The sequence below is a fragment of the Suricata suricatta genome, chromosome 11 (genome assembly GCF_006229205.1).
Source record: "Suricata suricatta isolate VVHF042 chromosome 11, meerkat_22Aug2017_6uvM2_HiC, whole genome shotgun sequence".
Taxonomy (NCBI): Eukaryota; Metazoa; Chordata; class Mammalia; order Carnivora; family Herpestidae; genus Suricata; species Suricata suricatta.
In genome coordinates this window covers 13,487,730-13,500,820 of record NC_043710.1, presented here as the reverse complement: position 1 = coordinate 13,500,820, position 13,091 = coordinate 13,487,730, and the positions used below count along the sequence as shown (strand labels likewise).

The window sequence follows — 13,091 nt, the reverse complement described above, 5'->3', positions numbered from 1 at the left end:
AACATGTAGAAGAATGAAACTAGACCACTTTCTTATACCGTACACAAAAATAAGATCAAAATGGCTGAAGGACTTGAATGTGAGACAGGAAACCATCAAAAGTCTGGCTTTGATAACCGTTTTGTGCCTTCAGAGTGCTCTATTTTGCCTTTCTGTATGATCCGTAATTTTTTTCTGGGTAGCCAGACATGATGTACTGAGTAAAAGGAACTGTTGTAAATAGACCTTTATTAATATTGTGGTCAGATGTGGGCTGAGGAAGTGCTCTTTAGTCTTAAGATTGGATCTCAGTGTTATAGCAATCCTGTGCCACCAGATAGTGAACTTCACAATTGCTTCTTAATCTTAATCTTTCCTCTTAGGTGTGTCTAGGTGGCTAGAGTAACTGGAGTTGGATATTTCCTTCCTCCTTCATTTCTTAGGCTCTGATAATACTGTACAAGGATAAGCCCTGGTTAGCTAATTTCCCATGAGGGCAGGCTTTACTATATATATATATACATATATATATATATGTATATATATACATATATATACATATATACACATATATATATGAATATATATGTTATATATATTTGAATATATTTTATATATGTATTTGAATATATATATATATTTTCTAAATAGTTCCTTCTGTCTCCCTTTAAAGGAAACACAAAAATATTTTTTAGTATTTACTGTGGGAATCAGTTCAAGCTCTTGGAGTCAAATTGAGTCAGGGGTGGGGGCACTCTATGACCAGATATCCTTGAAATCTTTTAGACTCAGAGTTGTTCACACTCCACCTTCAGCAATTTGTCTAGTAGGGTCCAGGTTTTCTTATCTAGGCAGTGGTTCCCATGGTGTTTTCTGCTCCTGAGTTTCTGCTCAGATAAGGCTTGACTACCTTTATCTGCATTTCTGCAAATCTTGAAGGCTGCTCCTTGCGTTTTGTCCCCTTCTTTTTAGAAATCCAAAAAGTGTATAATGTGTTCAGTTTTGTACTTGTTGATAGAATAGAGTTGTGTCTTCCAAGCTCCTTTCCTCTGGAGCTACAATCTAGAGGTCTCCAATTTTATTTTATTACTTGTTTATTTTGTTCTCTATCCCATGGTAGATGATTTAATCAAATGTTTGGTAATATATGTTGTTTGTCCATCATTACAAGTGGGTAACTAAAAGAAATTTTTTTAGTTTGTTTCTTTATTTTGAGAGAGAGAGAGAGAGAGAGAGAGAGAGAGAGAGAGAGAGAGAGAGAGAGATTGAGTGGGGAGGGGGAGAGAAAGAGAAAAGGAGAGAGAGAATCCCAAGAAGTCTCCACAAGGTCAATACAAAACTGACACAGGACTCGAACTCACAAACTATGAGATCATGACCTGAGCTGAGATCAAGAGTCAGACTCTTAAACCAGGTGCCCCTAAAAGCAATTCTTAATGTCATGTTACATCACTTCATTCAAATTTGTTTCTTACATCATCATAGAAATACACAGCCCCACCTTTAAAATATTCCTAATTCCTCCTGCAACATCCCACTGTACCTTCTTAATGTGTTTCTATCCTTGGTGTTTGTAGTCCCTGATATTGCTTTTATTTCTTCCCAACTTAGTAAGCCCTCAAAAGTATTTTTGAACAGGGGCGCCTAGTGGCTCAGTCGGTTAAGCGTCCAGCTTCAGCTCAGGTCATGATCTCGCCGTTTGTGGGTTCGAACCCTGCATCGGGCTATGTGCTGACAGCTAGCTCAGAGCCAGAAACCTGCTTCAGATCCTGTGTCTCCCTCTCTCTCTGATGCTCCCCTGCTCGTGCTGTCTCTCTGTCTCTCAAAAATGAACAAAAAATGTTTAAAAAATTAAAAAGTGTGTATAAGAAGTATTTTTGAACAAATAAATACATGATTTATTATGATTTTAGTACCCCAGAGCTAAGTTTTTTCTTCTTTAAAGTGAGAAATTGTTCACTAGATCTAGTGTTTCAAATTCAACTCCTCATTGGGACCATCTGGAGATTTGACGAAAAATATGATTCTTAATAAGCCTCCTTTGCCTATCAATGTTAAATTTCTGTATTTAGGTTCTAGGTGTGTGTGTGTGTGTGTGTGTGTGTGTGTGTGTGTGTGTGTGTGCGTGCGCATGCATATAGATAGATAGATAGATAGATAGATAGATAGATAGATAGATATTACCATGGCATGCAATATGATATAAAATAGTATTCAGGAATCACAATATTGCATGATTTCTGGAGTCTTACTGAGATGTGTCCATGTCTTATATTCCACATGCTTGTGGCATTTTGTATTTTTCTCATCCTTTGAATAATAAACATTTCAACAAGTTCAAAATATATCCTTTTCACTTTACACATAGCACTTGAGGATGGGAACGGAGTAGAACTCTAATGAATACAAGGGATTTGGATTGCTCTAAATCCATGTGCTATATCTTGCAAAAAATGTAGTGCAATTTTACATTTTATAATTTCCCATATAAACTGATTTGTTACAATGTAAATACATGACACTGCCAAGATGAGGAGATTGAACCTCAGAGAGGCGCAGTGCTAACCCAGTATTAGAGATATTATATAAGATCATGTCTCATATCTTAAGAGTTCTCACCTAGTATTAAAACACATAGATATGTGGGTGATTCCACATAGATATACTTACTCCTTTATAAGGTATAAGTAACATGTAAAATGCCATACCTATTTAGTGGTCTCCACTTGAAGAGCTTGGGGATAAGTATACACCTGTGAAAACATCACCACTATCAGAGCCATAAACACATCCTGCCATCTCCAAGTTTCCCTGTCTTCTTTGTTACTATCATCTTGTAGGGAAAACCTTAGCATAAGATTTCTGCTCTTGGCAAATTTTAAGTATACAAAGCAATGCTGTTAATTATAGGCACTATACCAGCACTTGCTTCATTTGAGTAATTGAAACACTGTATATTTTGATTAATACCTCTCTCTTTCCCCCATCTTTAACCGCTGGAAGCCACCATTTGACCCTCTGATTCTATGAGTTTCATTATTTTATTTACTTATTTTTTTAAATTTTTAATGTTTATTTATTTATTTTTTTTTGAAGGAGAGAGAGACAGAGCACAAGCAGGGGAGGGGCAGAGAGAAAGAGAGAGACATAGAATCTGAAGCAGGCTCCAGGTTTTGAACTGTTAGCATAGAGCCCAGTGAGGGGTTTGAACCCACGAACTGTGAGATCATGACCTGAGCCAAAGCCAGTCGCTTAACTGACTAAGCCACCCCCTGAATTTCGCTATTTTAGGTGACTCATAGTAGTGAGATAGTATACATTTGTCTTTCTATGTCTGACTTATTCACTTAGCAAACAACCTTCACATCCATTTATGTTGTTGCAAATGGCAGCTTCCCTTCATTATTAAGGTTGAACAATATTCTGTTGTGTGTATATACCACATTTTCTTTATCCATCTATCCATAAATAGACATTTTTAAGGTCGTTTACATATCTTGGGTGTCATGACTAATGTTGCAGTGAATATGGGTGTGTTCCTTCTCGATCCTGATTTCAGTTCTTTAGAATGAGTACCCAGAAGTGATTACTAGATCATAGGGTTGTTTTATTTTAATTTTTTGAGGAACTTCCATACTATTTTCTATAATGGCTTTACCAATTTCCATTCCTATCAGTGCACAAGGTTTTCTTTCTCCATATCCTCACTTGATTTTAATAATTACCCTAACAGATGGAAGGTGATAACCAATTATATTTTGGGTTTGCCTTTGATAAAATATCCATACTACCCAAAGCAATCTAAAGATTCAGTACAATACTTAATCAAATTTCAATGGAGCTTTTTATAGAAATAGAAAACAACAATTCCAAAATTCATGAGGTAGCAGAAAAGACCTCGAATATGCAAAGAAATTTTAAGTAAGAGGAATGAAGATGGGGTTACCACCCTTACTGATTTAAAAATATATTACAAAGCTAAAGCAACTGAACTGTATGGTATTGGTAAAAAAAAAAAAACAGACATGTAAAGCAATGCAACCGAAATAAGTCCACATTCATATAGTTGATTGATCTTCAACAAGAGGGTCAATACTTCACAATGGGAAACGAAAAGCAACCTCAATAAATTTTGTTGGGAAAACTGGATATTGGGACTGATATTGGGCTTGGTAATGATTTCATGGATATGACACCACAAACACAGGCAACAAAAGGAAAATTAATTAATGGGAATACATCAAATTAAAAATCTTCCTCAGAGAAGAAATCAACATAAAGAAAAGACAGTTTACAGAATGGGACAAAATATTTGCACATCATGTGAACAGTTATTCTCCAAGAAAGACATACGAATGGCCAACAGGGCAATATGGAAAAATACTGAACATCACTAATCATCTGGTAAATACAAAATTAAAGCATTGTTACAAATTAAACACTGGGGCGCTTGGGTGGTTTAGTCTGTTAAGTGTCTGACTCTTGGTTTAAGTTCAGGTCATGATCTGGTAGTTTGTGAGATAAACCCACGTAGGGCTCTGCACTGACTGTGTGGAGCCTGCTTAGGAATCTCTGTCTCCCTCTCTCTCTGCCCCTCCCCCACCTGCACTCTCTTATCCCCTCTCTTCAAAATAAATAAATGGGGGCGCCTGGGTGGCTCAGTCAGTTAAGCCTCCGGCTTCTGCTCAGGTCAGATCTCACGTCCGTGGGTTCAAGCCCCGCATCAGGCTCTGTGCTGACAGCTAGCTCAGAGCCTGGAGCCTGCTTCCAGTTCTGTGTCTCCTTCTCTCTCTGCCCCTCCCCCTCTCATGCTCTGTTTCTCTCTGTATCAAAAATAAATAAAACATTAAAAAAAATTTTTAAACAAAATAAATAAATGAACTTCAAAAATTAAACACTGGAAAAACTAAATATTCTGTAAATATTAACATGTAGTGAATTATTCTAGAACCATTTTCTCTTTTACTAGTGATAAATCACCATGAGAATTTTGAATGAGAAGATAATTGGAGCATATTCCTCTGAGAGCATATCTTGCAGCGGCATCAACAATTGAGTGAGTGGATATAAGCAGTACGAATTAATCGTATTCGTGGTGTATCTACCTGGCATCTGCTGTTCTACAGGTAAGGTCATTCTAAATGCTGTTCTCAATTCCAGGTCATTTCTAGAATATTTGAGGAGGCAGGATATAAAATATCAAGGTCAAACATGCTTTGAAATCCCCAATACTAAACCCTTTATTTGTTGCCTGTTGCACAGGTAAATAAAGACAACAAAGAAAATAGCAAGTAATGAATTTATGTTTGCAGAGTAAAATAAGAGTGCTCCAAATTGAGTACACTTTCATTTTCCTGATAGAAAACAGAGAAGTTTCAAGCAAAAACAATTAGGAAAATGTGTCACTAGAAGGCAAGAAAACATTTCACCTATTCACCACCGGGAGCTTTTATTTTGCTATAATGAGGAAAACAATCAATCATCTTTTTGTTTTGTTAGCTTCGTGAGGTCAAAGCCACTTCAGATTATGTTTTGACATTTAAAAATTGTCTAAATATTTATCAAAAGTCATGTTTTATTCTGCTAGAAGTGGCACTTAAGGAATTGGTTATAGAATGAAACCATGATATTACAGGAGGTAGTATAAAATGGTGAAAAGTGCATGCACTCTGAGTGGGACATGGGAATGAATCTGGGCTCTGAGACTTGTTATCTGTGAGAATGCTTTAAGGCAAATCATGAGAGACTCTTGAATACAGAAAATAAACTGAGGGCTGAAGGGAGAGGGGGAAAGGAGAGGGGGGTGATGATCATGGAGGAGGGCATTTGTGGGGAAGAGCACTGGGTGTTATATGGAAACCAATATGACAATAAACTATATATATATAAAGAAAAAAGACTGAAAAAAAGCAATACACATAATAGTCTGTTCCTACTACATGTGCCAATACATGACTATTAATTTTCTTCTCTATTACAAACAATGCTTCAATGTTGAGCCAGACATATTTGGAATTTTCTGCCTTCTATTAAAGTTGTACTTTTAAAGGTGGCTTTGCCAGAATTTTAACAGTTGATGTTGTATTAAATTCTTCCAGAATCATAGTCATATTTTCTCTGTCACACGGAGTCTTTTTCAGTTTTCAAATATTGACATACTTATATTCAGTACGGATTTTGTCTGGACATGTAGTAGAAATTCCTGTTTCAAGGGAGATTTAGCTAAAGTTCTTAACATTATAGTCTTTCTTTATCTTCTTTACTCCAGTAAATTTAAGCTTAATTGGATAATAATTGAAACTCTGGATTTGGGTGCAGGTCTGACTCCGAATTTTTTAACAGTGGGATTACCCAGGAAAGATTTCTTCTATTTCTTTTTTCATTTTGTCTTACATTTTTGCTCTTGAATATGCTATTTTGGTGTAAGCATTGTTTATTTTTGTTGTCATATTTGAGTTAGTTTTATTTAATGAACTGTTTTAGTTGTTACTTTTAAATAATCAGTATCTCATTGTTATTTCACTGGGTAATAAATAATACCTAGACAAGAATAATACTTTAAACATGTATTAAATAGGGGTGCCTAGGTGGCTCAGTCGGTTGCGTGTCCAACTTCGGCTCAGGTCATGATCTCATGTTCATGGGTTCCAGCCCCGCATCGGCTCTGTGCTGACAGCTCAGAGCCTGGAGCATGCTTCTTTGGATTCTCATGCTCTTTTTTTCTCTGTCTCAATAATAAACAAAAACATTAAAAAATTTAAACATGTATTAAATATATTTTCAGAAAAAAATCTTCCTTTATTCAGCCCAGTTTTTGAAGGAGCCTAAAGCATATAAAATTTAGATATCCTGAAGTAATAAATCTGACCAACTATCTCATCAAAAAAAGACTATGTGATGGTGAGCAATATGTTTGAATGAAATATAAGTGGTCATATAATTGCTTAGTTCATTTGTGTACTATCTCCTGAAAAAAAATCTTAATTAGTTCTGTCAGATGTACTCAAGATTTAATAGAGCTTGAAAATCTTTAGAGATTAGCTCATAAAATATTACCACTCAAGAGTCTGTTACTTTGTAGATCCAATCTATTTTTTTTAACTTTTTGATGTTTATTTTTAAGAAAGAGAGACAGAGTGCAAGTTTGGAAGGGGCAAAGAGAGAGAGAGAGAGATACAGAATCCAAAGCAAGCTCCAGGCTCTGAGCCATCAGCACAGAGCCCTACATGGGACTCAAACCCATGAACTGCGACATCATAACCTAAGCCAAAGTTGCATGTTCAACTGACTGAGCCATTCAGGCACCCAGATTCAATCTAATTTAACACATTCTATTTCTAACATCATTTTAAAGATTCTATCTTATTAACATATTTTGTCATTCAACATTTGCCCCAATATTGTAAAATAAATATTAACATCATCATTCTACAAGGGAATACAGTATAACAGACCATTTTATACTACTGTTAAGGTTTAGAATCCTGAAATTTTATTCCAGTGTCTGTATACTGATACACTTTCTCACATGTATAGATGTCAAAGGAAATCACTTGGCAATTTACTGTGATTTAATATGAATACAGCTAATAAAATGCAGTGGCAAAGTAGCGAGTTGACATGATCATTTTTGAAATGAAAGGAATTCAGTCTGTGAATGAACACCTATATTTTCCACTTGATTTTGCAGTGAGTGGCATGAACACTTGACCCATCAACTTGTCATTGTCTTCTGATCTGCAACTTAGAAGATTTACATTGCCAAAAAATAAATATGAGGGTATGTCTCATGGTCCCTTGAGTTAAAATAGTGTCACAATATTATTTATTCTTTTTCTAGTGAATAAATTATTATTTTGTGAATATCTTCAAGTGTGCTCCATGAAGTATCAACATGAAGAATGTCACTGAAGTTACCACATTTGTGCTGAAGGGCTTCACAGACAAACTTGAACTAAAGATCATCTTATTCTTCCTGTTTTTAGCAATCTACCTCTTTACTCTGATGGGAAATTGTGGACTGGTTGTATTGGTCATTGGGGATTCCCGGCTCCACAATCCCATGTACTATTTTTTGAGTGTGCTATCATCTGTGGATGCCTGCTATTCCTCTGTGATTACCCCAAATATGTTAGTAGATTTCATGTCAAAGAATAAAGTCATTTCATTCCTTGGATGTGCAACACAGATGTTTCTTGCTGTAACCTTTGGGACCACAGAATGCTTTCTCTTGGCCGCAATGGCCTATGACCGCTATGTAGCAATCTACAACCCGCTCCTGTACTCTGTGAGCATGTCACCCAGAGTCTATGTGCCACTCATCATGGCTTCCTTCGTGGGTGGCATTTTGCATGCTTCTGTCCACACAGTGGCCACATTCAGCCTGTCCTTCTGTGCATCCAATGAAATTATGCATGTCTTTTGTGACATCCCTCCTCTCCTCGCCATTTCTTGTTCTGACACTCACACAAACCAGCTCCTGCTCTTCTACTTTGCGGGATCTATTGAGATATCTACTATACTGATAGTCTTGATCTCCTATGGTTTCATTATGCTGGTAATTTTGAGGATGCATTCTGCTGAAGGAAGAAAAAAAGTCTTTTCCACATGTGGTTCTCACCTAACTGGAGTGTCAATTTTTCATAGTACTGTTCTTTTCATGTATGTGAGACCTAATTCCAGCTATGCTTTAGACCATGACATGATAGTGTCAATAATTTATAGCATTGTGATTCCCATGCTGAATCCCATTATCTATAGCTTGAGGAACAAAGATGTAAAAGAAGCTATGCAGAAAGTGTTTAAGAAAAATTGATTTATCAATAATGCATATGTTTACGTATAAATTAAATTAAAAAATGAGAGTGAAGTTCTGCACTTTAATATCAAGAAGATATGATGAAAAATGTTTTAGTTTATTAATGTAGTTTTGTCTCTCTAGATATTTAAAAATAAAGATCAAAGGAAACACTTTAGGCACACTGTTTTCCTATGGAGACTATGTGTATCATCCATTTGCTTTTTAGTATGTTCCTGTTGATATATGTATGAACACACACACATATATGCATATATTTATATGTAGAAGCTATGCTGATGTATACAATACCAATGCAAATATAGGCATATATGTATGTAACCTTTACTTTAGAATATTGTATATTGTTTTCTTTAATTCCATATTACTTGAATGTATAGACTACAATATTTGCAATTATAAATAACATTACAATTATATCTGACTAGCTTGATCAACTTCCACCTAATTGGTAGCAAACCTACATCTCCACTTTCCATGGACTCATTGCTTCAGACTTTAGTTCAAAGCACTTTGCTCCATCCTTAGATTTATGCATTGGCAGCAATCCAATCCCAGTTTGTGAATCAGAGAACACAGATAATATGTTCAAATCTCCAGAGTTACTAACACTCTGTGAGGATGCATTTCTCCTCTCTTTGTTATTTTGTCCAGAGCATGGGATACTCAACCAGCTTTAGTTTCTCATAGAAAATAAGGTCTAGGCACTAGCATTGATCAAGATCATACTTATATTCAAGACTGAAAAAAAGGTGTGCCTGAGTTTGCAAGTTGGCTAAGTGTCCAACTCTTGATTTCAGCCCAGGTCATGATCTCATGACTGGGCTCTGCTTTGGCATGGAACCTACTTGGGATTCTCTCTCTCCCTCTCTCTCTCTCTCTGTCCTGCCCCAGCTTATGCTCTCTCTTTCTCCCTCTCTCTCAAAATAAATAAAAAAACTATATATATATATATATATATATATATATATATATATGTATGTATATGTATATATGAGGGTACACCTCATGCCCTTACAGGTATGTATGTGTGTGTGTGTGTGTGTGTGTGTGTGTGTGTGTGTATATATTTATACATATTATAATTATGTATATATATTTCCTTTTTATGGTCCACAATTTTTTATTTCAATAATTATAGAGCCTAGGATGTGCCATACCTTTGTTAGATATTAGGAACACCAAGACAAAGAAGGAACACTGTGTCCTTCCTTAATGTGGATATTCTAGAGAATGAGATGCAAGTTGTCACTATTTCTTTATCAAAGTTAAAATCACATTAAGAATACTAGACAAAGCTAAAAACAAACCCTCATATTTTGTTTCAGAATTCTATGATGAATATTACATTCACTCATTCACGTAATCTTCATTCATTCCATCAGTCAGTAAGTCAGCAAATAACCTTTCAACAGCTACTCTTTCCTAGGTATTATTTTAGAAGCAATTAATACCAACGCAAACTATTTAGACCTACCTTTTTCACTTATAAATTTTACAGACTAGGAAATCCCACACAAATAGTAAAATAAAATATTATCACTCTTTAATTACAATGTTTATATATGTGTAAGGAAAGATTATAAGGTAATATGAAAAATGCAATTTCTATCCAATAATTTTCATTAAAAGCCAGCAATAGGACCAGGCATATGATGGGTCTTTCTGAATTTCAATAAAACAATTGATAATTAGTCTTCTTACAACAATGCACATTTTGAATGTATGCTGTATATCATATGATTTTTATGACAAATAACATCAGAGCTTGTTCCCGGCACCTGAATGGAGGCTTTGGAGTCAGTTCTATTCTGAATATTCACAGTAAAATGGAACACTGGGGCCAGAATCCTATGCTTTCTAACTAACTGTTGGATTTTCTCCACCCCAAGGCCAGCAGCCACACTTCCCAACCAATACAAGGGAGTCATTGCACCTGATTGTTACTCAGTATGATCACTTACCTGTGTCCCTAGGCTAACCCCACATTTTCACTCTGGAGTGCAATTGTTGTGTGGAGACTTGAGTGTTTGGTCTTTCTTTCCCTGGGGAGTCAGAACTTTACCTGGGAATTCCTGTGTTCATGTGTGGGAACAGGAGCCATAAACAAGCTTATTTCCTGCGCAGGTCTTCAGGGACTCCAGACACTTGTAAAACTCTTCAGAAGACCTCCTGCAGAACCTTAGCAGTAGGTCTCAGCAGATCTCTGCACACAGGTAGGTTCAACCCAACAATTTACTTAGTTCTTATTCTGGTTGTGAAACCCAAGTACTTGGGGTGCTTTACTGATTCAAATCAGACTTGGGACTGAAATGATATTGGCTCTATTCCTGAAGACCCAAATCTCTGTTCTCTGATGGCTAAGTGGAAGGGACAGGGAAATGACTCGAACAATGGTATCCAGCATCCTTGTTGATAAACTGGACTGTGTGAGCATTTCTAAGGATTAAGCAAGAGTCATTACAAGGACTCCATTTCAGCTTAGGGTAAAGAGGAATGTTCTGGCACAGTTGAAGGCACTCCACACCACAGAGGCAGCATCTGAGGTGTCTTTGAAAGACAAGATTTCTTCCCCACGAAACACCTCCCAAATTGTTTAACATCAATAAAAGTAAGTTACTCTCCTTTCTGATTTTCACATTGCCCAGGGTGACAAACCATTTGGTGGAAAGAGTCCCTGATGTGAACAGGCTGGTTCATGTTGCTGGTGAACACTGAGAGCTCATATCAAGATGTGGTTTGTTCCTAACATAACTCTGGTTTAAATAAGTGTAAGACAGATTGTACAGTTAGCAACCAACATTGATATCATTTCAGAAGCAATTAAAAATTTTTGCAGTATTATTTCTCAGCCATACTGTTATATAAATGACTCATATTAGGTACATATTTAAAGTTCCTTTACTGACATATTATTGTTAGACTTACAAAATACTATAAAACCTTGCATTGTGAGTAACTTGTTCTGCGAGTGTTCCCCAAGTCAAGCAAACATTTCTAATAAATTTAACTTGTGAGACAAGGGATGTCATGAAATATAGGTAGTACATGATGCCGAACATCACATGACCACAGCTAAGCCAATGGTTCCTCTGTCTTCTCTCTCTCTACCTATGGGATCATGGGTGATCACCTCCTATGTTCCTAGGCTTGGTCTCAGACTATGCTGTTTGGCAGAAATCAGGGATTTTTTCAGAATTTTAGAAGGTGCCCACATCTGTCAATAGTGTCTTTTTTTGTCACTTTAAAACACCTATGGAAAGTCCTAAGCTTTTCCATAGAAAAGTAAGCTTAGGAATGCTTTGCTTCGTTCTAGGTCATTGGACCGATTCATTGTTGAAATAGCACAAAAAGAGAAAGGTTCCACTGAGTCAATAGATAGCAGTGATTCTGTCAGTGGTAGTGAAAGTCTTCCTACACAATAACCCTCCTCTCTCTTGTCTCCGTCACATCAAAGGTAAGTGCAGGTGAATTTATTTGACTTTATATTTTGTGTTTTCTATACTATTTTGTATTATATTTTTGTATTATATTACAGAACTGTAATTATTTTATATGAATATTTTTGGGTTGTGGAATGATGACCTGAGTTTCTATTACTTCTTATGGGGAATTCCCTTTGATATACAAGTGTTTCGGATTACAGGCATGTTTTTGGAATGAATTATGCTCTCAAATCAAGGTTTTACTGTGCTTCTTTTCAAAAGCAAATTTGAAAAAATATGTATAAAATTAATGTAACTAAACAGAAACAATTATGTCAGAAACCCTTCTGAAGAAACAGGAGGAAAATATTTTATTTCATTGACACACCTCGAGCGGAGGAAACTTAGGTTTGCCATTAGTAATACTTCATTAGAAAAGGAATTAATAATACATGCAAATATATCTGTTTTAAAAGTTAATTTCATGAATTCATAGTAGACAACTTATAATTACTGCTGTTAGTGCTTACTCTTTTGCCTTTGTTAAATTAAGGATACTTTTCTGAATATATTAATTCTCAGAGTGAAACATGCACTGAATAGCTTAATGTACAGCAAACAAACAAAAAATGTTTTGTAGAAAGTGAATGTCACCACTGGGTTTTCAGCCATAAACTTTCCTGTGTATTTCTTCTCAGATGCGGTGGTAAGGGAAAGTGATATGAGGCATCTAGTGCAACACAACTGTCCGCACAAGCTCATCAGACGTATATTTGATCTATGGAATACAGTATCTTTTTTCATTTTTATTTTTTGATTCTTTTGTTTAGTTTAGAGAGAAAGAGTGCAAGTGGGGGAGACAGGCAGAA

General features: G+C 35.9%; 1 protein-coding gene across 1 annotated transcript; it reads left to right on the top strand.

Moving 5' to 3' along the window:
• The first annotated feature begins 7,873 nt into the window (after positions 1–7,873).
• On the top strand, positions 7,874–8,794 carry LOC115272081 (olfactory receptor 5T2-like). The gene has a single exon (XM_029915111.1). The coding sequence runs from the start codon at positions 7,874–7,876 to the stop codon at positions 8,792–8,794; it is 921 nt and encodes a 306-aa protein (XP_029770971.1).
• Positions 8,795–13,091: the final 4,297 nt, after the last annotated feature.